Genomic DNA, 25,105 nt, shown 5'->3' with positions numbered 1-25,105 from the left:
GTTTTGAAATGGAAAGAATTGGATGCTTACAGATGTTACTGGGGAATAAGGTTTGATTGTAAGTGAAGATGCTGCACAGCTGAGCAGAGCATATAAGTACATAGACTTGAATAATGACAAGTACGATGGAGAAAAAATACAAGAAATTGATAGTAAATGCAGGAGATTCAGAACATTTGCCAAATTTTCAAAGTTATGAAGAAAAAAATGCCTCTTTACTATGCATCCCAATAAATAGACTTTTTCATATGGATTCATAGAATGAATATAATAAAGAATCCCTCCTATGAGGCAATTTATTGATGCCTTAGCTCCAATTTAATTTAATTTTATTTAAAAAGAGACTATCTTCAGTCCGAAGGGGGGGGGGGAAATTATCATATCAGTTGATGCAGAAAAAGTATTTGACAAAATTCAACACCCATTCATGATAACTCTCAACACGCTAGGAATAGAAGAGACTTCCTTAACCTGATGAAGGGCATTTACAAGAAATTAAGGCAAGCACTACCACTAATGATGAAAAACCAAATGCTTTCCCCTAAGAATGGAAACAAGGCAAAGATGTTCACTATCACTTTTCCTATTCAGGCAGAATAAGAAATAATAAGCAGTACCATACTGTCTTGATTACTGTAGCTTTTCAGTATAGTCTAAAGTCAAGGAGCCTGATTCCTCCAGCTCCGTTTTCCTTTCTCAAGATTGCTTTAGCTATTCAGGGTCTTCTGTGTTTCCATACAAATTGTGAAATTTTTTGTTCTAGTTCTGTGAAAAATGCCATCGGTAGCTTGATAGGGATTGCATTGAATCTGTAGATTGCTTTGGGTAGTATTGTCATTTTCACAGTATTGATTTTTCCAGTCCAAGAGCATGGTATATCTCTCCATCTGTTTGTATCATCTTTAATTTCTTTCATCAGTGTCTTATAGTTTTCTGCATACAGGTCTTTTGTCTCCTTAGGTAGGTTTATTCCTAGGTATTTTACTCTTTTTGTTGTAATGGTAAATGGGAGTGTTTCGTTAATTTCTCTTTCGTATTTTTCATCATTAGTGTATCGGAATGCAAGAGATTTCTGTGCATTAATTTTATATCCTGCTACTTTACCAAATTCATTGATTAGCTCTAGTAGTTTTCTGGGAGCATCTTTAGGATTCTCTATGTATAGTATCATGTCATCTGCAAACAGGGACAGCTTTACGTCTTCTTTTCCGATTTGGATTCCTTTTATTTATTTTCCTTCTCTGATTGCTGTGGCTAAAACTATGCAAAGCTATGTTGAATAATAGTGGTGAGACTCGACAACCTTGTCTTTTTCCTGATCTTAGTGCAAATGGTTTCAGGTTTTCACCATTGAGAATGATGTTGGCTGTGAGTATGTCATATATGGCCTTTATTATGTTGAGGTAAGTTCCCTCTATGCCTACTTTCTGGAGGGTTTTTATCATAAATGGGTATTGAATTTTGTCAAAAGCTTTTTCTGCATCTATTGAGATGATCATATGGTTTTTCTGCTTCAATTTGTTAATATGGTTTATCACATTGATTGATTTGTGTATATTGAAGAATCCTTGCATTCCTGGGATAAACCCCACTTGATCATGGTGTATGATCTTTTTAATGTGCTGTTGGATTCTGTTTGCTAGTATTTTGTTGAGGATTTTTGCATCTATGTTCATCAGTGATATTGACCTGTAGTTTTCTTTCTTTGTGACATCTTTGTCTGGTTTTGGTATCGGGTGATGGTGGCCTCATAGAATGAGTTTGGGAGTGTTCCTCCCTCTCCTATATTTTGGAAGAGTTTGAGAAGGATACATGTTAGCTCTTCTCAAAATGTTTGATAGAATTCGCCTGTGAAGCCATCTGGTCCTGTGAAGCCATCTAGGGGTGGGATAGGGAGGGTGAGAGGGAGGGAGCTGCAAGAGGGAAGAGATATGGGGATATATGTATATGTATAGCTGATTCACTTTGTTATACAGCAGCAACTAACATAACAGTGTAAAGCAATTATACTCCAATAAAGATGTTAAAAAAAAGAAAAAGAAATAATAGGCATACAGATCAGAAAGCAAGAAATCAAACTATCTTATTTGCAGATGACATGATTAATTATCTGAATAGAAAATGCCTAGTAATGTCAAAGAAAAAGAAAATCTTGAACTGTTAAATGAATTTGACAAAGTCATGACACAAAATTAACACAAAAATTAATCATATTTCTACATAAGAGCAATAAATAACTGGAAATAGACTTTTTTACTGAGACTTAATTTTTTTAGAACACTCTAGGGTTCATAACAAAATTGAGGGGAGAGTACAGATATTTCCCATACAGCCCCTGCCCCACACAAGGATAACCTCTCCCTTTATCAAAATCCCCCAGCATAGTGGTACATTTGTTACACTTGATGAACCTACACACACACATCGTAATCACACGAAGTCCATAGTTTACATTAGGGCTTACTCTTGGCTTTGTACATTCTATGGGTTTGGACAGATGTATAATGACATATGTTTATCATTATGGCACCATACAGAATAGTTTCACTCTCATAAAAATCTTCTCTACTCTGCCTGTTCATCACCTTACCCCCAACCCCTGGAAACTACATGATCTTTTTACAGCATGTAGTTTTGCCTTTTCTAAAACGTCATATAGTTGGAATCATACAGTATGTAGCCCTTTCAGATTGGCTACTATCACTTGGTAAGATGCACTTTAGATTCCTATGTCTTTTCATGGCTCCATAACTCATTTATTTTTATCACTAAATAATATTCTATTGTCTTGACGTATCACAGTTTATTTATCCAGTCACCTACTGAAGGACATCTTGGTTGCTTCCAAGTTTGGGCAATTATAAATAAAGTGGCTATATACATCCACGTACAAGATTTTGTGTAGAGGTAAGTTTTCATTTCATTCGGGTAAATACCAAGGTGCTAAACTGCAGGATTGTTTGTTTTCTTATTGTAGAGTTTTAAGAGTTCTTTGTATGTTTTGGATAACAGTTCTTTATCAGATTTGTCTTTTGCAAATATTTTCTCCCTGTCTGTGGCTAGTCTTCTTAGTCTCTTGACATTATCTTTTGCAGAACAGAGGTTTTTAATTTTAATAAAGTCCAGCTTATCAATAATTTAGTGGATCATGCTTTTGGTTTTATATTTAAGAACTCATTACCAATCTCAAGGTCAATGAGATTTTCTCCTATGTTGTAGTTTTGCATTTTATATTTAGGTTTATGATCAATTTCAAATTAATTTTTATAAAGAATGTAAGGTCTGTGTCTAGGTTTATATTTTTGCATGTGGATGTCTAGTTGTTCCAGCACCATTTGTTGAAGAGACTCTCTTTGGTCCACTGTATGCTTCTGGGCTCTTTATTATATTCCATTGATCTACTTGTCCATTCTTTTGCCTTAAAAAGGATTGAAATTCTGACACATGCTGTAACATAGATGAAATGTGAAGATATTAAGTGAAATTAGCCAGACAAAAAGGGGCAAATATTGTATGATTCTACTTATATAAAATATATAGAATAGGTAAATTCATAGAGACACAAAGTACTTCAGAGTTTACCAGGGACTGAAGGGAAGGGAAATGACAAGTTATTGTTTAATGAGGATAAAACTTACTTCTGTGCAGGGAGATGGAAAAGTTTGAGAAATAAATACTGTAATGGTGATGTTTGCAGAACATTGTGAACGTAATTTATGCCACTGAACTCTACACTTAAAATGAATAAATAGAAAATTTTATGTTATGTATATTTTACAACAAAACAAATAAGTAACTAAAAATAGCTCATATGTGACAGAAGTGACATTACAAATTATTAGGGAAATGATAGACTAGTCAGTGAATGGTACTTGGACAACTAGCTTTCATGGTATCAGGGTGGCAAAAGTTAGATTCCTACTTCATAGCAAACAAAGATATAATTTCCTGGTGACTTAAGGACCTAAATGCAAAAAAGCAAAACTTTAAATCTTTTCAAACCTTTGGGGACAGAAAGATACTATAGAAATGGATTTCTTAGAAAACAATTAAAAAGCTCAAGCAATAAAAGGAAAGACTGATAAATTTTAGTAATTAGAATTAAAAATCTCAAATGTCTCAAAAACAAAATTTCAAATGTCTAGTAGCAGCAACGGTTGACATGGGTATAACAAAATGAGAAGTCTTACATGCTGCTAAGTGAGAGTGGAAACTGGTTTTTAAAAACTCTATTGCCCAGCAAGGTGAGAAGAGCATGCACATGGAGGGTAATTTAAGGTGGGGACGCAGAGCCCATGTAGTGTGAGAAGTGATGGATTAGCTGCAGAGATGGCAGATTGGTCACAGAGAATAGAGTCACTCAAATAATAAGCATATTGAGAATAATAAAAGGCAAGTTTCTCACTGTCATCATAGAAAGGAGTTACAAATATGGAAAGAGAGAAAACCAGAATGAACCCTATAACACTGGATTGAAATTAGAGGTATGAACATGTGTATGAACTCATAGTTTTTATAGGTAAGTAAGTAGACAGGTAGGTAGAGATGATAGATGGACAAATAGATGATAAATAGATACATATAGAGAGACTGATATATAATATATTTTTCTCCATCTCTATCCAATAAAAAGTTCTGGAATACTGATACCCCAATAGCAATAAACACACCTAACACCCAGATATTGACTTCTAAATACCATTTTCCACTAAAAGCAATCAGAGTGCCTTGGAGAAATGGCTAAATCTAGGGCTGGGAAAATACAGATGAGCTGTACAGCCATTTGAACGCCAGAATAAATTAAGACTATAATGGATTATAAGCCATGGATAAAATTAAAAATACTATGTGTCCATACAGATAAAAATAAATTGCAAGTTTGGTGAGAAATGGGGTACTTACCATTTCAGAGTACCTCTCTACAAAGTACTTATTAATTACAAAGGAGAAAAAGTAATTTCAACATGGAGAGGCCTGGAAAAATCTCACCTTAGTGCAGAGGTCAAAGTAAACATCATCAATAATGGAATAAATCAAAATCATATACCACCTGATAGGATACAATGAGAAGACCCCAGTATCACTTCTGCGATATTCTTAACAAAGATGCATAATCTGAATCAAGTCGTGAGGAAACACTTGTATAAAAAGAGAGACATTCTCTTTTACACCAGCCTGTGACTTTCAAGAGTATCAAGGTAATGAAGTAAAAGAAAGACTAAGAAACTCTTCTATATGGAAAGAGACTAATGAGAGATGACAACCAAAAGCAAAGTACAATTTTGAACTGCATCCTTTTGCTATAATGGACACATGGGGACAGTTGGTGACACCTGAAGTGGTCTGAGGATTAGATGATAGTAATGCATCAATGTTAGTGAGATGGTTGTATTATATATGTATAGGAAGTAGGAGAATATTCTTATTGGTCAGAGTACAAGATAAAGAACTCAAGGTGATGGAAAATCAAATGACAACTTTCAAATAGTCTAGGAAAAATAAATTTATACTCTATTTGAAATATTTCTGTAAAATTTGTGATTGTTTCAAAAAAATTAAGCCATCAGTTGGCAAAATTTTACATTGAAAATATGCATTTCACCACCCAACAACTAACAAATTCTCCCATATATATATAGGCAAGTGGGTCCCAACAGGCTCATTATAATAGAGAAATTGTAATAAGGAAAAAAAGTCATCAACCGATCAAAAGGAGCATGGTTATGTGAATCCAAGTATATTTATACACTGGAATACTACACAGAAGTTAAAATTAATGAGCTGTTTTGACATGAATAAATAGTGTGAAAATAATAAGTTGTAAAACAATAGGGATAATATTTGTGTGTTTTAAGCAGACCAAGAAATCCTGTGAACTTGAAGGATACATGCTTATGATATAAAATATAAGAAGGTGAAGGGAAGAATGCACACCATTTCAGAATATTCAATCACCTCCCAGGAAAAAGAAGAATGAAGTTAGATGGGCTCAACTGTTCAGTATCAAATTAATTTTCTTTTTATCTGAATCAAAAATGGCAAACTGTTTTGCTAAATTTGTGGGTAGTAGGTATATGGGCTTGTGATAGATTATTCTTAGATTATTCTTTGTACCTTCTTCCATGATGGAAATATTTTATTATTAAAAATTTAAAACAATAAAATAAAAGTGTTATCAAAATTTTAGAGGCTCTGAGCAGAATTTGAAAACAAGGTCTGGCCTGGCTATAAACCACACTGAAATTTTCCAAAGCAGACCACATGTCTCCAGAAGAACTCTCCAGCTAGCCTCCAGGATTCCACAATGTGCAGCAAAGAACCCTGCCCAGATTATTCAGGGTGAATGAGATGCAGAGAAAGAAGGGAATAGCATTTTTGAAGAGGGAGAATATGAGCTGGGAGACACCAAACCCTTTCACTTGAGGAAACATTTTCTTTTGCAGAGAGTCAAGCTCTCTGATTAACATGAAGGGCAAATAGTTGTTTTATGTCCCATTATATAGGAGATATGAAATTATCTTTAATTTTAAGTGCAGTCGCAAATGTATTTCTTTGTTTTGTTTTTGTTTGTTTGTGGTTTCTTGCATGATGGATGGCCTCTGAGGGCTATTTGTATTTTTTGTTTGTTTTTTTTTTTTTTGATTTTATATTATAGTTGATTTACAATGTTGTGTTAGTTCCAGGTGTACAGCAAAGTGATTCATTTATACATATAAACATATCCATTCTTTTTCAGATTCTTTTCCATATAGGTTATCACAGAATACTGAGTAGAGGTCCTTGTGCTATAAAGGAGGTCCTTGTTGATTATCTATTTTATATATACTAGTGTGTATTTGTTAATCCCAAACTTCTCGTTTATCCCTCCCCCCCCATGTTTCCCCTTTGGCAACCATAAGTTTGTTTTCGAAGTCTGTGAGTCTGTTTAGCAAATGTATTTTTATGCCTTACATAATACCAGACTTGATGTTATGATATGATTGTGTAAAATATTCCTGTTATAGCATGACTCTGTAATGTTAATTAAAACAATGCAAATAACAAGAAAATTTTCCCTGCCAGACCATGTCCGCTCATGCTTTGTACCACAAGTTTTACTGACCATTTCATCATTCACCTAACTGTGCTCTCTGCTCTTTTAAATCCTCGCTTCATAGTAGACCCCATCATTAAGTTCTCTGTTCAAGTGCAGGTAGAATTTTTTTCTTTTTTCACTGATTTTCAGGAGCAGTTTTCTCATTTGAATTTCAAATCTTCCTGTGTTATCAGTTAAACTTAATATTCTCTATAGACTCTTCCTAAGCAATGCATCTGATTAGGAGAGAAACAGCAATGTTTCTGAATGGGATTCAGTCTCCCTTTGTTTGTTACAAGTGAAAAGTTCTGAAGCAAAGCTACCCCAGAGAGGCACCTTCACTGGGTCTGCTTCGTCTCCACTGCATGAGGATGGAGATGTGGATCTGGAACTGATGTAAAACTTGATATTTAGATTCTGTTCAAATATGTTCTCAATTGGATCAGCCTAGAAAAACAAGTTAGGGAAAACAAAATTTTAAGAGATCACTGTGAAGAATTCAGGACTCTTAATGGAAGTCATGAACATTACAATGCTTCCTAATAATGGGTGAAAAAATTATTATTTTAGTATATTTGTTAGAAATATATCAACCTACAAAACCATAGCCATAATGCTTCAATAGTGGACACAGCTGTTCCCACCTGCACCTTCTCTTTAGCAGGTGCTGTTGCACATCCATCATTCCATCCCATGTGGAGGTACCATGACATAAAAAAAATAAAAATAAAAAAAAAAATTGAGCAGGTAGATTTCATCCACAGTGGGTAATAGAGAAATGAACTAGAAACTAAAGATAAGAATTCTATCCCTGAGGGTACCTAGTAAAAAGATTCAGAATATATCACCCCAAAATATGCCACTTTGACATATTAATTATTTGAATTAAAATACTTGAGAAACAGCCATGCAAGGACACTGTGACCCTCCTTTGTCCTCCTGAAGGCAAGATATAGACCTCCCCTGTGAAAGGCACCCTCCCTGTACCAGGAGGAGGGAAGACATTCTTATCACCAGACACAGCGAATTTAAGGCCATGAAGCCTGCATAAACAAACCTTGTTAAACAACCCATATCTTCCTTGTTACTTCACCATTCATTACCCATAACCCAAACCACTTTGTCTATCAATTCTTCACAAATTTACTGTTTCTTTGACTAAAAAAGTGTAAAAGCTTCTTACTCTGGTCACTTCAGGTCTTCTTTCTCTTGGGAAGGCTCCCATGTACATGTAAAAATTCAATGAAATGTGTATGCTTTTCTCCTGTTAATCTGTCTTGCGTCAATTTAAGTCTTAGGCCCAGCCAAAGACCCAAAGAAGGTAGACAAGAATTTTTCCTCCCCCACACCAGATTAGGCATTAAATGAAAGTAAAAGAAACTAATCATTGTGATTAATAATTGTGACTAATGGTGCAAATGCAAACCCCTGCTTATTTCACAGTGTAGAAATACTGGCACTCAGGGGTCGCCATCTTTTATGTTTAGAAATTTTTAAACTTTACTTTGGAAGATCATATTGTTACCAAGCCGGCTCGCCACATGACAGGCCAATAAATTGGGAGACAAGGTGCTGAGGCAAGGAATAAGGACTTTATTCGGAAAGCCATCAGGCTGAGAAAATGGCAGACTAGTGTACCCAAAAAACCCATCTTATGGGGTCTGGTTGCCAGTTTCTTTTATAGAACAGAGAGGGGGAGGAGGGGAGGAAGTAAAGTGAAAAGGCCATTTATCTTGCAAAATATCTCCTGCTCACTTGGCCCGCATTGGGGAGGGGATGTGTTAATTTCTTCTTTTCTGTAGCAATTCACAGGTGGGCAGGGTCAGAATGTCTCCCTGTGAGGTGAACAAAGGCCTTTTAGTTTAACAGTCAGGAAGAGGGGCAGGGTTCCCTGTGGCAGGCCAGTGATTGTAACAATAACAAAAACAATGAAAAGCAAACGTTAAAGTAAAAGAAACAGAATCATGGAGTCAGAATTTGCTCTTCCCTGTTACACTATAGTGAATAATTTAGTGAGGAGGCTATAGGGCAGCCCTCCTGGAGTTGCATACACTCCATATGGTACTTCATATGGTTCTAGAGAATAAAAATAGTGTTTTGCTATTTTCTTTACACATAATATGTAATATACATGAGATGGTTGTGGTGGTGATAGCAGTTGATAACTGGGATTTAGGGGTGGGGGGAGCTGGTAGAGATTATAGAAAGGCTAACACAGCCCTGAGCACACCTTAGTCATAGACTCTTAGAAAGTCCTATGGGTTTGTATGAGCACGTTTTTTGGCTAACAGAATAAACTCTCTTTAGAGAATAAGGCCAAATAATAAGGAACAGAAATAATAGATGATGTGCAAAGCAAAAAGCTTTGGTTAGTAAATTACTTCTTAAGCTTACTTTCATTTCAAGGTGGCATCAGATATGTGGCTTAAATCCCCAAATGCCCAGTTTATTTTCTCAGTATCTTCCATTGTTAATTCATGTGACCACTGTTATGAAATACAGTGTACTACTATTCATATAACATTTGATTAATTTTTTTTTTTTTTTTAGTGTGGCGAATTTAAAAGTCCGCTTTTGGATTGATTCCTGGTACGATTTTCTATGTGGCTAATACTTTAGAGATCAACAAGTCTCCCAACAAAATACTTGAGCCCAACACTGAAGGCTGGAACTTTAAAACCAGCGAGATTTGCCTGTTGCTAATAGACGTGTTTCCTGGTAGGGCCATGAGCCTCACTGGGACAGAGTCCTCATCCACCGTGCGTGTGCAACTCTCAGCACAATGCCTGGCACAACTGAAACTCAAGTCTTCCCACCTCCATTAGCTGCCTTCTCCATATGCCACCCTCCCACCCTCAGATCACAGCCACATCCTTCACAATCACTACCCTCTACTTCACCAGCTGGTCTGTTTATATCCTCTCTCTCTCTCCTTTTTTTTTTTGCAAACTAGTTTTTCAGTGTGAGGTGTAGCAACTAAATGAAAAAAGGGCATAACTCAAATATATAATGCTAATTAAGTATTATGATGCAAACAACCAGGGACATACCACCTATGGCAAAAGAAGCCCCTCTTGTGTCCCAGTCAACTGCCTTCCTTCCCCAGAGGAAACTACCTTTGATCATCTCTTTGCATTTGTTTAGAATTTTAGCACATTACATCTGCATCCCTAAACACTACTGTAGTGCAAGTGCCTGACATTAAACTTTGGATTGTAGTGTAAGTGGATGATACTAAACTTTGGATTGCTGAGGCATCCATTACAAAAGACATCCATTGTGAATAAACATCTTGCCTGCCTATGACTCAGCTACCAGCATAACAACCATATAAGGAGTTGTCACCCCCAGCCATGAAGTTTCCTTTCAGAAAGCCCTCAGCAACCTAGATAACTGACCACTTGAGCCACCCGTTTATCCCTTCCCATGCCCTGAATCCTGCTCTTAAGCTTTAAATTAGACAATAGTGAAACCCTGAAACCCGAGACACCCTACCCTCCATCCTAACAAAAGCAGAGCCCTGGGTCCACTTTCTCTCCCATTCTCTCTACCTGCCACCTCGTTGTGTGGCCACTGGGTATGCCATATACCCTCCAGGACCTGTGAGTGATCAATCCTGTTCCTCAAAGTTCTCTGATAGTTTTTACTGAAGCACATCCTGCTATCATAATAAGAACCAAAAGGCTTGGTCCAGCCACAACAATGGCCCCTGTGGTGGTGGAGAGGAATGTCTGTGGGACTCACTACAAGTACTATGGCCCAGGTGAGTGCCCCGGGCATTCCTAGCCAAGAGCATCACTACCAATAGGCTGAGACTAACACAAAAACCATAGTTTAATTTTGCTCATAGTGTGTTCTTTTTTGTGCCTGGCTTTTTTCACTCAACATTATGCTGAGAGATTCATTCATGGTGTTGTGTGCAGCTATAATTTATTCATTTTTATTACTATAGTGTATTCCATTATATTAACATAACATAATTTCTTTATTCATTCTACACTTTGATGAACACTTGTGTTTTAGCTGTTACAAACATTCTTCTACGTATCTCCTTGAATAAAATGTGCAAGCATTCCTGTAGGATGTATTTCTAGAAATGAAATTATAGTATATGCAGGTTCATATTGCTTCAAATACTCACCAACACTTGCTTTTATAGTCATTTTATTTTAATTATTTTAACTAGTGGCATCTCATGAGGTTTAGAACTTTTAATACGTTTATTGTCTATTTGGATTTCCTCTTTTATGAGTAGCCTGTTAAATTTCTTGCCACTTTCCCACTGGGTTGACTGTCTTTTTTGTATTGATTTACAGGGCTCCTCACATATTCTGGATATGAGCCTTTGTTAGTTGTATGTGTTACAAGTATCTATCTCCACTCTAAGGCTTGTGTTTTAATGGTCTTTTTCCCACTGTTCTACACTACTAGCATTATAATAAATTAAGTATTCCTAATACATTTTTTCTGGGAACTGTTGTGTTCCACTGGTCTACATGTCTATGCTTTTGCAAATACCATACGGTTTTAATTCCTGTAGTTTTATAATGTCTTGATACTTTTTAGTGCCAATTTGTTCTTCAAAAGCATCTTTACTTTCTTGGTTTTTTGTGTTTCCATATAAATTGCGAATTCCATTAAAAAATAGGATTTTAATCAAGATTATATTGAATCTTGATATATTATATTGAATCTTCAATCTTGATGGAATCTTGATTGAACTGATATATTATCAGTTAAGGGAGAATTAATATCTTTATAATATTCAGTCTTTCAATCTAGGGTTATAGTGTTACTCTCTATTTAATTTAGGCCTTTTCAAGTGTCTCTCTTTAAATTTTATAATATTTCTTCCTAGAGGCCTTTTAGCTATTGTTAGATTTGTTTCTAAATACTTGATTTCTTATGCTATTGTAAATGGTGTGTGTTTAAAAAGGTAATTATTTAATATTTCTTCTTCGTCTATAGAAAGACATTTGAGTATATTGATGTGATGTATATCTATTTCTGTATATTACATTGTAGTCAATATATTCTCTACATACAATATACTCTGTATATTGATTTTTGTATATTGACATGGTAGTTAACCACCTTGTGAAACTCTTTTATTAATTCTAAAAATTTATTGAAAGACCCTCCATTTCATAATGATTAGAAATAGTCATAGCAGGCATCTTTGTGGTGTCCCTAAATATAAAAATGGAAAAGTTTCAGTATTTTACCACCAATTACACTGTTTGCTATGAATTCTGTTGCTGGTGCTGATACCTTCCATCAGATTAAGGAAGTTCTTTTCTATTTCTAGTTGGGAAGAGGGGTTTTGCTTTTGTTTTTGTATCATAAAAGAATGTTGAATTTTATCAGATGTTCTTATACTTTTATTGATATATGGTTTTTATTTTTAATCTGTTACTATGTTATGCTCATTCATTTTCTAAAGTCAAACTTTGTGTATCAGGGATAATACCAAATTAGTCATGCTGTGTTATTCTTTTTATATATAACCGGATTCCATTTAGCAATGTTTTTTAAAGAATTCATTATGTTCAGCATTTCATGGGAATTCCCACTGTAGAGCTAAGAGTGTACAAAAGATCAGATTTGGTATGTGTTTTATGAAGATGTTCTACCATTGGGCAATAATGATGAAATATACTGAAAACAATGTATATAATCTTTGAAGTGTTCCAAGGAATGTCATTGCTATCAGCACAGATAAAGCCATACATGTTCTTGTTAAAATTCAAACTACAGTTCAAAGAATGCTTCTGTATTTTCAGCCAAAAGCCTGGATTGTGTACCTTTGTCTTTAACAGCCATAGGAACATTGTTATCCTAGCCTTACCCTCAATAATCTTTTAAATCAGTGGCTAAAAATTAAAGCTCTGTTTTCAGTTAAGACAAAACCTTTATTTTTCACAACATGTATAAAACCAACAATATACTCATTAATGTCAAAAGAAGAATTCTGTATGTTCACAAGTAAGATTAGACTACAATCTTTCCTTCTAATATTGTCCTCATCGGGTTTTGGTATCAGGTTACAGGAGCCACATAAAATAATTTGGAGAGTGTCTTAGTCAACTACAGCTGCCAAAACAAAATACCATGGACTAGGTGACTAAACAACAGGGATTTATTTCTCTTCGTTCTAGAGGCTGGAAGTTTCAGATCAGGGTGCCACCGTGGTTGGTTTCTGGTGAGAATTTTCTTTCTAGTTTGCAGACAGCCGGCTCCTCACTATGCCCTCACATGGAAGAGGCCACCAATACTATCAGACTAGGGTCTCACCCTTATGATCTCATTTAACCTTAATTACCTCCTAAAAACACTATCTCCAAATACAGTCACACTGGGGATCAGGGTTTCAATATGAGAATTTAGCAGGGGACAAAATTCATTTCATAGTTTTCTGCCCCACAAAATTCATGTCCTTCTCATATGAAAAATACATTCATTCCAGCACAACAGTCACGAAGTCTTAACTCATTTCAGCATCATCCCTAGTGCCTGAGGTCCGAACTCTCATCTAAATATCTAAATCAAGTATGTTTGAGATTTGAGGTACAGTTCATCCTGAGGCAAACTTCCTCTCCAAGCTGTGAATCTATAAAACCAAACATATTATGTGCTTCCAAAATACAATGTTGGGACAGGCATAGGATAGACTTTCCTACTCCATAAGGGAGAAATAGGAGAGAAGGAAGGGGTGGCAGGTCCCAAGCAAGTTCAAAACATAGCAAGGCAGACTCCATTAGATCTTAAGGCTCCAGAATAATCCTCTTTGCCTCAATGTCCTACCTTCCTGGCCCACCGAGGTGGCAGCATCACCCTCACCCCCCACTCCTCTGTGGGGTGACCCTGCCCCTTCAGCTAGATGGGACCTGCCCACATGGCTTTCTACAGAAGCTCTGCTTCTGAAACAGAGGAGCAAATAGTTTTGTCCCCTGGGGCTATGATGCGAGTGGCAGCCCTTATGATCTCTGAATTGCCTTTCGGGTCATTCTTGCCTTTCCTTTAAGAATAGTGCAAGTTCACAGCCACATAGCTCTAGGTCCTCTTCTGTAGAACCCAAGAAGTCTGACAGCTTTCCTTCATTCTCCCTGGCTTTCTCTGTCCCCTTTACTTCAAACTGGCAGTGTCTCTGCTGGTTTAATGCCATCTCTATTCCTGGCCTCTGCTGAGATGACTCATTAAATCCCTGTGTCATACCTGTGATCTTGTTATCAAGTGGCTGTTCAGCCACACCCTCAGTGTTCTCTTCAGAACAAGCTTTCTTTTTTTGCAATATGATTGGGTTGAGAGTTTTCTAAATTTCTAATTTCTGGTTCCTTTTTGCTTAATAATTCCTTCTTCAATTCATATCTCTCCTCTTGCATTTTACTGTAAGCAGTAAGGCGAACCCAAGCCACACCTTCAATACTTTGCTTAGAAATCTCATTTGCTAAATATCCAATCTCATTGCTTGCAAGTTCTACCTTCCACAAAACACTAGAACACCCTTCAGCCAAGTTCTTTGCCACTTTATAACAAGGATCACCTTTCCTCCAATTTCCAATAAGCTCTTCCTCATTTCCATTTGAATGGCCCTGAACATCTACACTCCACCAATATTCTGTTCATGAATATTTATATATTTTTCTAAGTAGATGGAGGCTTTCTCTCCACCTCTCCCTTTTTCTTTTTGAGCTGTCAGCAGAATCACCTTTAATGTCCATATTTCTACCAACAATCCCTTCATAGCAATCTGGGCTTTTCCTAACATGCACCTCAACACTCTCCCATCCTCTCTCCTTTACCCAGTTCCAAAGCCGTCCACATTTGTAAGTATTTGTTACAGCAGCACTTCTCTTCTAAGCACCAAAATCTGTCTTAGTGTTCTTGAGAGGAACAGAAACACCAGGAATGTATATCAGTATCTGTATCTATATATCTATATCTCCTATTGGTTATGTTTCATAATCATGTGAGCCAATTCTTTTTAATATCTGTATCTTTTTATGTATCCTTATGTATGTGTATATATATATATATATGTTTTTATCTTATATAAGTATATATTTATATGTATATTTTATATATATTTATTTATTTTAAGGAATTGGTTCACATGATTATGCAGACTTAGAAATCTCAAGACCTGAAGTCAACAAGCTGGAGCCCCAAAAGAGTCAATGATGTAGTTCGAGTCAAATCTGAAGGCCTGGGAACCAGGAGAGCTGATGGTGTAAGTTCCAGTCCAAAAGCCAGCAGGCTTTCAGACCCAAGAAGAGCCAAAGTTCCAGTTCAAATCCAGAGGCAGGAAAAGACTGATGTCCCAGCTCAGTAGTCAATCAGAAGAAGTGATTCTCTGGAGGGTTAGTCTTTGTGACCTATTCATGTCTTCAACTGATTAGATGAGGCCCACTCACATTGGGGAGAGCAATCTTCTTTACTTAGTCCCTCAATTTATATGTTAATCTTATCCAAAAATACACTCACAAACACACTCGAATAATGTTTGGCCAAATGTCTGAGCACCCTGTGGCCTACTCAAGTTAACACATAAAATTAACCATCACAAGGATTTCCTTCTTTTCTTATTTTCTGGAAGATTTTGTGTAAATTAAAATTATTTCATCTTGAAAGTTTGATAGAGCTATTTTGGCCTGGAGTTTTATGTGTGGGGAGATATTTAAAAACAGATTCAATTTCTTTAATGATTATAGGAATATAAGCTTTTCTCAAATTTTTTTCTTGAGTTGATTACGATAAGTGATACTTTCTAACAATTTGTCCTTTTTTTCATATATTGACATGATTTTCTGCATATTTTGAAATGGTCTAACGTTATTATATACTTTATTATCTTTAATTATCTGCCCCAGATATAATGTCTGTTTTATCATTTTTCATATTGGTTTTATGTGTCTTTGTTTGTTTCTTAATGAACCATGTCACACTTTTGTCAATTTTATTAGTTTTATCAAGGTTGAAACTATTGGCTTTACTGTTCCATTCTATTTTATGTTACTTTTTTACTTCATTATTTTTTTTACTTTTGCCTTCCACCTTCTTTGGGTATAAATTGCTTTTCTTTTTGTAACTTCTTAAAATGGATGCTTAGTCCATTAACTTTTCAGGCTTTCTTCTTGTCTAGCTTATGTACATAAGGCTATAAATTTTTTCTAAATACTGCTTTAGCTGCATTCCACAAGTGTTGATATGTAGTATTTTATTACTGACTTCAAACTATTTTCTAATATCCATTAGAATTTCTCCTTTGGTTCATAGTTTACTTAAAAAGGTATTTCTTGATTTACATTAGGAATTTAACATATATTTTAAAATATTGATTTATAACTTAGCTTTCTCATGGTCAGAGAGCATACTTTCCATGAGTCCAATCCATTTACATTTGTTGTTGAGTCTTAGTTTGTGGTCCATCTGCTTATTTTTGTTAATGTTTTTGTGATTTTAAAGAGAAAATGAATTCAGCATGTGTTATGTGAACTGTATATATTTGTCCACTTTCCATATTTGTCCACTTTTGTTAATCATTTTATTCAAATATTGTCTGTCAATTACTGAGAAATGTGTGTTCAGATCTTCCACTATAGTTGTCAGTTTGTCTATTTCTTCTTGTAGTTCTGTCAAATTCCATATTATTTATATTTAGACTACATTATATGGTCAATATATATTTAAGATTAGTGTGACTTCCAGGTAAAATAACCTTTATTATATAATTGACTTTCTTTACCTACAATAATTTTTTTTGCTTTAGATTTTATTTTATCTGATATTTATGTAACTTGTTTTAGCTAATGTTTAGATATTAATGCTTTCTGTATACTTATGTTTTAGATGTTTCCCTTATGGACAGTATATGTTAGATTTTATTTTTATCTAGTTTGACAATCTTTATTTTTTCACTGGCGTAATTTTCTTCACTTTTAATCATTTTAGTTACTGACTTACTGAGATTTATTTCTATCATCTTAGTTTGTGCTATTTGTCCCATCTATTCCTTGTTTCTTTTCCTCTCCTTTCTTGTCTTGTTAGATTAGCCAAATATGGTTATAATTACTTTTTCACCTTTGAACTTGTTAATACTGTTCCTATCCTATTTGTAGTTTCCCTAGAAATTAAAGCATGTACAATTAACTCCACAAATCTGAATTTGATCAAATCCTTACCCTCCTCCTGAGCAATACATGGATCTTGGAATACTTTCAATTCATTTACCCCTCTTTTGAATTAAATGTTATTATCTCCATTTGAAAGTCCATCTTGGTTTGTTTTTTAATTCTGTAGAGATTATCACTGTTTTATTCAGTCAATGCTAATTTACATTTGCTTATATATTTACCACTTTCTTTGTTCTTTTTTCCTTTCCTATCTTAGACCTACCATTTGGGATCAGTTTCCTACTGCCTAAACTACACTCTTTAGAATTTCCTTTAATGAGATTTTGTTGCTGACAGATCCTCTTCTCTTAATTTTCATTTATCTGTAAATAAAAAATTCATCCTCATTTTTTATAGGTAGGTTTACAGTTATTTTCTTATAGTACATTGAATATATCTTTCCTCTTCCAGCTTCTGTTGAAATTTTTAAGAATTCAGCTATCATTCCCTCTGTTATTATTTTTAGGGTAATCAATCTTTTTTCTCTGGATGACTTAAAGATTTTGTTCTGCATCATTTTCTGCAGCTCTACAATGTATCTAGACATGAATATATTCTCCTTTATCATGCTTGGAATTTCTAAGCTTCTTGCATCTGTGGATCTAGTCTTGAGTCTGAAAAAGTCTCCGCTATGACATTTTTAACTATTGCTCTGCTCTCTCTACTCACCTTTCAGGACTTGGGCCAACTGATGGGAATTTCTCACTTAATTCCTACAATTTTTATCCTCTCTGCTGTATTTTCTATTTTCTCTCTCCATCTTGTTCTGGTTTGTCTTTTAATTCACAAATTCTCCCTTCCACTGTCTTCATTTTGCTGCCAGTATGTCCACTGATTCTTTTTTTAAATATGCCATGCCATATTTTATTATTGCTTCCCTGAATTTATTTCCAAGTTTATCATTGACCATATTCTACAAATTCTAAGATGCACATTTTTTTTTACATTTTAACATCTTTGAAATAGAGATATTTCTGAAAATCACTATTATTTTACAATTATCATCAGCCAAAAAAGCAACCAAATCATTTTGTGCACAAAATCGAACCTACAAATTGGTATAAAAGGAACAAAAGCATTTGTAAGATTGGTAACTATGAACCAGGTACAAGAGCTTCTTAAAATTTTTCTCCCATAAATATAAGAGATGCAGAATAAGAGCTGAAACTACAGGCACCATTTGATTAAGCTTCAATAAACTACTGCATTCTCCAATATCTATGTGCTTTTGCACAGGGCAAGTAGGTGATTAAAAGAGATTGAAAAAGACAACCAGCCCTGCATTTTTCAAATCTTTGCACTACCCTCTTCAACTGCTCCCAGGACATTGGTATTGCTTTTGCTTTACTATTTGCATTAGTTTTCTATTGCTGAGTAACCATTTACCACAAACGTGGCACCTTGAAACAATACCCATTTATTATCTCACAGTCATGCATGTCAAGAATCTGGGCTTGGCATGGCTGGGTAATCTGCTCAGAGTCTCACAAGGCTGAAATCAAAGTATCAGAAAGGCTGGTATCTCATTTGAGGTTTGGGGTCCTCTTTCCACTTCATGTGGCTGTTAGCAGAACTCATTTCCTTGCAGCTATAAAACTCACGGGGGCTGCATCTTCAAGGTCAGCATAATAGCATCTCTCTGACACTCAACCTTCTTGTAAAGAGTTCACCTTATTATGTCTGGTCCACCTAGCATAGTCTCCCCTTTCATTAACTCAAAGTCAACTGATGAGTAACCTAATGATAAGAATGATATTCTATCATTTTCACTGATCCTCCCCACACTCAAGGGGAGGGGATTTTACAGGGTATGTACAGCAAGTGGCAAAAACTAATTCTAAAGGTCAATTCAAATTCTGCCTACCAGACTACCCCAAAGAGAAGGCCTCAGGGCTTCCATCTGGCTCTTACTGTAACAGGCCTCCCTCTCTCCCCAGACTGCAGAGATCATGCATGGATCATACCAGTTTTTTAGTATATTTATTCAAATTATATATTCAGTAACCACAGGTTAGATTCACGGTCCCTTTGAGTCCACTGAGACACAGTCCCAGCCCAAAATGTCATTTACCTCCTATATGATGTAGCTCCAGGCTGACTTGTGGACATTGGTGGTGCTTTGTGTCCCAGAAATTAGCATTGACAAAGAGCCAGTGTTTACCATCTCTGAAAAGTCTGGTGTTTCCTTTTGCCTAGTGCACAACGATTCTGTAATTGCCTGCAGAGCCCTTCCTTCCAGCAGCAGTGGGTCCTGGTCTGCAGTCTCCTTCTACACTCTGTGAACCAGCCCCGTCTTCTAAGCTTCTAGGTTCTTAAACCCCAACCCCTTCCTTTTGTTTTTCAAGCTCCAGAGATGGTAGCTTCTCCTGCCTCTGTGTCACCTCACCGTTTGCTTTTTGCATTTTTAGTCCTCCAATATCTGTTTAACCAATTCTCTGTTTTAAAATGAAGGAATGAACCCAGAGGACATTATGCTAAGTGAAATAAGCCAGTCACAGAAGGACAAATACTGCATGATTCCACTTATAAGAAGAATCTAAAATAGTCAGACTCATAGAAGCAGAGAGTGGAATGGTGAATGTCAGTGACTGCGGGGAGAGGAAAATGGGGAAATGTCTGTCAGTGAGTGCAAAGTTTCAGTTACGCAAGATGAATAAATTCTAGAGATCTGCTGTACAACGTTGTGCCGATAGTTAACCATATGGTTAAATGCACTTAAGAACTTGTTAAAAGGGTTTATGTTAAGCGTTCTTACAGGAATTCCCTGGCAGTCAAGTGGTTAGGACTCCAAGCTTCCACTGCTGGGGCCCAGGGTTCAATCCCTGGTTGGGGAACTAAGACCCCGCATGCCACACAACAAAGAAGCATAAAAAACAAACAAACAAAAACAGCATTCTTACAACAACAAAGAAGAAGCACAAGTAAATTTTTGGAGGTAATTGATATATCTATTACTTTGTGGTGATGGTTTCATGGGTGTATGTGTATGTACAAAGTCATCAAACTATATACGTTAAATATGTACATCAGTTGTATATCAACTGCACCTAAATAAAGCTTTTCAAAATAAATAGATAAAATAAAATGTCTCCATTAAAATAACTGTTATAGTTCCTATTTTTCTGACTGGAGCCAGACATATATCCAAGGGTTCCTCAATAACAGAATGGGTAAATAAACTACAATATATTCATATAATGGACCATCATATATATTGAAATACAGTTGAACATATTATTGCTGCACGTGGATGAAACTCACCCATGCTGCGACACAAAAGGACATATACAGTATGATTCCACTTACATACATTCTAAAATTAAATCCTCTTGTGTAGGGATGCATACATCGTGTGTAAAAACATAACAAAAACAAGGACGTCCTTACCATGAGCAGCAGAGTAGCAGTTGCCCACAGCAGAGATGGAGGGCTTGCTACCAACTAGAAGGGCACACTTCTGGGGCATCAGTCGTGTTTCCTGTCTTCACCTGAGTGCGGGCTATAGAGGTGTTTTTTACACTTTTCTGTATGTGTGTCATAGTTCACAGTGTAAAATATTTTATTTGTTATTTTAATTCTAATACAGATGACCTTGTAACTTACATAAACTTGCAGCCTTACTTTCCATGAAAACTGTTTCTTTCCTATGTGCTTATATCAAGACTTCAGGCCTCTCTCAGGGAATAATATTAAAAACAGTTTTATTGCAAGAAGAAAGTGCTACTCTGAGCACATCAGTGACTTCTGAAGTGGCTGTAGAACATACTCAAGAAGTTTAGTACTTACTTCACACTGAGCCACGGCATAGGTAGTTGTATTAAAACGTGCCAAGGAAGATGAACTTGGGTCTGGTAGCACTAAACCTGGAACACAACAGCAAACATTTATTAAACTCAGAAAATTGAAACTAACGTTCATGCCTTTTTGGACCTTAATCTCTTTAAAATTGTTCTCAAACCATATTTTCAGAGGTAATCTGATTTATCATCTATATATACTTAAGTCAAAGTATGTTTATATTTATTTTTGTATGTTAAGTACATTTAATATATCTAAGCATTCTGCATCTCAAACGAAACAATAATTTTTAGCAAATTTATGGTAAACTTATAATGGAAGTATATAAATAAATTATATAAGTTTTCATGAATTAACTCCTGTGTGTCAAATCATAGCTTTCTTTTCCCTAATAGTATTAGGTTTATATAGAACTTGAAACAATTTTAGAAGCCCCAAGGGGATTTCAGCAATATGGTCATGCCAATGATGGCTGCTTTTCCTATGCTAGTTTCTCCCCACTTCAGGAATCAATTTCAAATGATTCCTCTTAGGTACCTAGTACAATTACCCCTCAGTATCCAGAGGAGATTCATTACAGTACCCAGTGCAGATACCAAAATCCTCTGATGCTCAAGTTCTTTATATAAAATGATGTAGTATTTACATATAACCTACCCACATCCTCCTGTATACTTTAAATCATCTCTAGATTACTCATAGTACCTAATACAATGTAAACGTTATGTAAATAGTTGCTGGCAGGTGGCAAATTCAACGTAAATTCTATGTAAATAGTTGCTGGTGCATGGCAAATTCAAGTTTTCCTTTTTGGAACTTTCTGGAATTTTTTAATTTAATGTTTTTGATCTGAGTTGGTTGAATCCACAGATGCGAAACCCGCAGATATGGAGGGTCAAATGTATGCATTTCTTTGGCTAAGTTTCTATAAGAAGAACACAGGCAGACATAAAACAAATGTTAATTATACTTAAAACTTTTATCATATTGTCAAGGCTTTATTTATTTAGACAGAATAAAATATCCAACTACAAGGTTTTTTTCCTTAAAGGAACTTTAAAGAAATTCCATGCATTATCATTTAGCAATTTTACTAACTTTAAATATATTCAAAATGAAGTCTTATTGTAAGATTATAATTTTACTTAAATATGAGAGAAGAAAAAGCACGAATTCAGACTTTCTCTAACAAGCACACCTTTAGCAACTGACATTGCCGGGAGTATGAATTTTCCAGCTATAAATCACTAAACACAATTGCTTAATAGTCAAATAAGGAAAGGTGTTCAGAAATGCCACATAATACCGCACAAAGATTGTATTGCTCTGCAGCATTTAGAGAAAAACTAATGGTAAAAATAAAATTCCAGGATAAAAATGTTAACTTGATAAAGTATTGTGATTATATATATATAGATAGATAGATATAGATAGATATATATGTAGTCTTTCTCTTTTAGGTTCCTTCTAAAAATTGTCAAACCTATCATTACTCCCACGTATCAGTGTTTTGTTATCCAAAGTACCCCATCCGCTGGTGCTGTGTAGTGAGCGATACTATGGCCTTGACTTCTCTGCTGGAGCCTCAGCCCCGGGAGCACCACCACCTGAGCACGCTACATCACTTATCCTACATTCAGTGCTTCCTACACCTCTCTTGAATTAGAACCTGTCTTGGTTCTCATCTTTGCAAGGGTACTCAAGTTCTCTTTAATTGTTTCTTCTATTGCCCATAAAAAAGTCCACTCACAAATATTTATAGGACAGTTTTATTTATTTCCAGAGTTTGCCTATCCTGAATTCCTTATGAGCCTACTCTCTCCCCTCCAGAATATTCATCAGCTGGCACAGGCCCAGAGTCATGGGACTCTAATCCAATCCAATGTGAGCCAAAAAACTGTGGCATGAAAGGAAAGGGGAACTCACACAGGTAGAAGCTCCACTAACTCATTTGCCTAAGAAGTGGCTTCTGTTAAGACAATAAAATATCCCTTCAGTTAAAGGTAACATCCACAGTTGTTTTTTTTTTAATTAAATTCTCATATTATTAATACCCTCATAATGAGAAAAATTTAAGAAATCCATGTATTGAAAAGGGTGACACATTCTTAGCTTCCAGAGTCATGGGCAAATGTCAGGAAATCTTAGTGGAGAACAAAAAGGTTAAGAGATAGTTGAAAATGGCTTAAAGCGGGCTCGCGGAGGATGGAGAGCGGAGGAGGATCAGGGGCATCGTGATGCAAGTCTGAGGGAGTCTCCCATGACGTCTCCGCAGCTGCGCTTTGCCGTATCCCACTCTGCCTCTTACAGCTCTGAACACACGGACCCGTGTTGCCTCGACTCTGTCCAATTTGAACAACAGCCGACTTCCCCATCGCCAGAGTGGTTTGCCTCATGCTGCAACACATGGGAGCATTCCAAAACTGGGAAGTGACTGGTATGAATTGAAAAATTTTACCAATGACAAACATGTTTTTAGGAAATATAACATGATGCTGAAAAAAAGTAGTTCCACTGAAAGATTTGACAACTGCATCAAGGTTTGTTTCATAAGGAACCCAAATAATGGAGCAAATAAATGTGTATATTTATTAACTTTCAATCTGATTTACATGCCTACTTTTGAGCAGATATGAGAACTGAGATGCCCTAAGCATAAGATGAAATAGCATGTTTATTGTGGACGATTACACAGATGTTATTTGATAGCTCTTTACACTGTATCATTCACACAATGAGAAATGTCTTTTCCTTTTCATGTTTAATAAAGTATACTGGTCTTATAACTGGATCATTTGCAGCATATAAAGCTTTTGGCTTTAAATAATTCAACTTCTTGCACTGAAGTTGATCCACATGTTAACAATTACAGTTAAGTGAATAAGGCTTTAGGCATGAAAGTGGCCCTCAGAGGCTTATGTTTCTTCTCATCTCACTAAAATGACTCTTTTGGAGCATGTTTATATAAGAAATGGATGTCATATATAGTTTTTCACACTGGTTTGAATTTTCTTTCTTTTCTTCCTTTTACTCTCCAATATTACACCACCTCACCTACACTGATGTATTCATTAGCTATGTTTATTGTCTATTTGTATGATTATCATCTACAGTGTTGGAGTTTAATTTGCTCTATTTTTGTGGTAAGAATGAAACAAACTGCTTCACTAACCAGCAAACAGAATGGAGAGAGGAGCCCTTTAAAAAATATACATGTTGCAATATACAAGTTACAAGCTATGGTTAAAAATATGAGAAAACCAACCTCAGTAGACCCTTTAGAAGTTAAAGGTCTATGGGAAATAGGCCACATTTTGAGTTTACCTCATTCTATTTTCATTCAAAAATTTTTTTCCTACATATACGAGGTGTTTCTTACTAGAGGATTTTGGGTGCCTGTGAATCAAGGAAATTTTGCAAATAAGGAGAAAACAACAGAAACTTCATTCACAGATGATTCAGTTTTCAGTATTATTGATACCATTTTGTAGAGATGCCAGAATCAATTAAAGCCTGTTGAAAGTACATATGTTAAAAGTAACTAATTGCTTTCAAATTTTCATTACTTTTCATTTCATAGAAAAAAACTATTCTTTAAAAAAAAACACTAAACTTTATGTCATAGGAAGAAACTAAACACATAACTATGCTTTAAGTACTTTGCAACCAGATTATAAATAAGTCGTTTTAAAAATGGTGTCAGTAGGTCTCACCAGTTTAGAGTGCTTGGAGCAGCCTCTGGGAGGATCTTTCTGGAAATTCGCTCTCTGTCGAAAGCCGGCTCCAACTTAAGCATAGCTGACATATCCAGTTTATCAAATCGCTCCATTGCCCCTGGCATTTTCTACAAAATCAGATAAGAAGGTTTTGATTTCCATCTTATATTTACAAAATTTTAAATCACTTCTAGAAAAACTTAGGAGGTGCTGGGGACCATTAGTTTTCTTGAATAGTGAATAGAAAAACTGATTGTTAAATTGTATTATTTTCATTAAATTTGGGGATATTATTAAAGATTCATATGAACAGTCTCATTTTTCTGCTTATAACTATGATAGAT

At 35.6% G+C, this 25,105-nt stretch overlaps 2 protein-coding genes across 5 annotated transcripts in view; both read right to left on the bottom strand.

Annotated features, from left to right (window-relative positions):
- LOC309633722 (serine/threonine-protein kinase MRCK alpha-like) overlaps nt 1-14,288 on the bottom strand; it is a gene marked incomplete at its 5' end in the record, with an annotated part of 218,952 nt that extends 204,664 nt beyond the window's left edge. For all 3 annotated transcript variants that reach the window (XM_082402948.1, XM_082402946.1, XM_082402947.1), the window contains one exon: nt 14,096-14,288. In XM_082402948.1, coding sequence (XP_082259074.1) covers nt 14,096-14,288 — 193 coding nt within the window. The remainder of the gene's footprint in view (nt 1-14,095) is intronic.
- LOC309633732 (serine/threonine-protein kinase MRCK alpha-like) overlaps nt 1-25,105 on the bottom strand; it is a 66,776-nt gene that overhangs the window by 14,634 nt on the left and 27,037 nt on the right. Inside the window, exons 2-3 of one of the 2 annotated variants that reach the window (XM_082402994.1) lie at nt 24,759-24,889; nt 21,034-21,110 (exon numbers count right to left, since the gene is read on the bottom strand). In XM_082402994.1, coding sequence (XP_082259120.1) covers nt 21,065-21,110; nt 24,759-24,889 — 177 coding nt within the window. In that variant the 3' untranslated portion in view covers nt 21,034-21,064. Of the gene's footprint in view, nt 1-21,033; nt 21,111-21,161; nt 23,443-24,758; nt 24,890-25,105 lie in introns of those variants that run through there. The other variant, XM_082402993.1, reaches the window with a different exon arrangement.

This window comes from Balaenoptera borealis (genome assembly GCF_965194805.1).
Source record: "Balaenoptera borealis genome assembly, chromosome: 8".
NCBI lineage: Eukaryota > Metazoa > Chordata > Mammalia > Artiodactyla > Balaenopteridae > Balaenoptera > Balaenoptera borealis.
The sequence above is the reverse complement of the archived record's forward strand: the minus strand, read 5'-3'. Positions and strand labels throughout refer to the sequence as shown.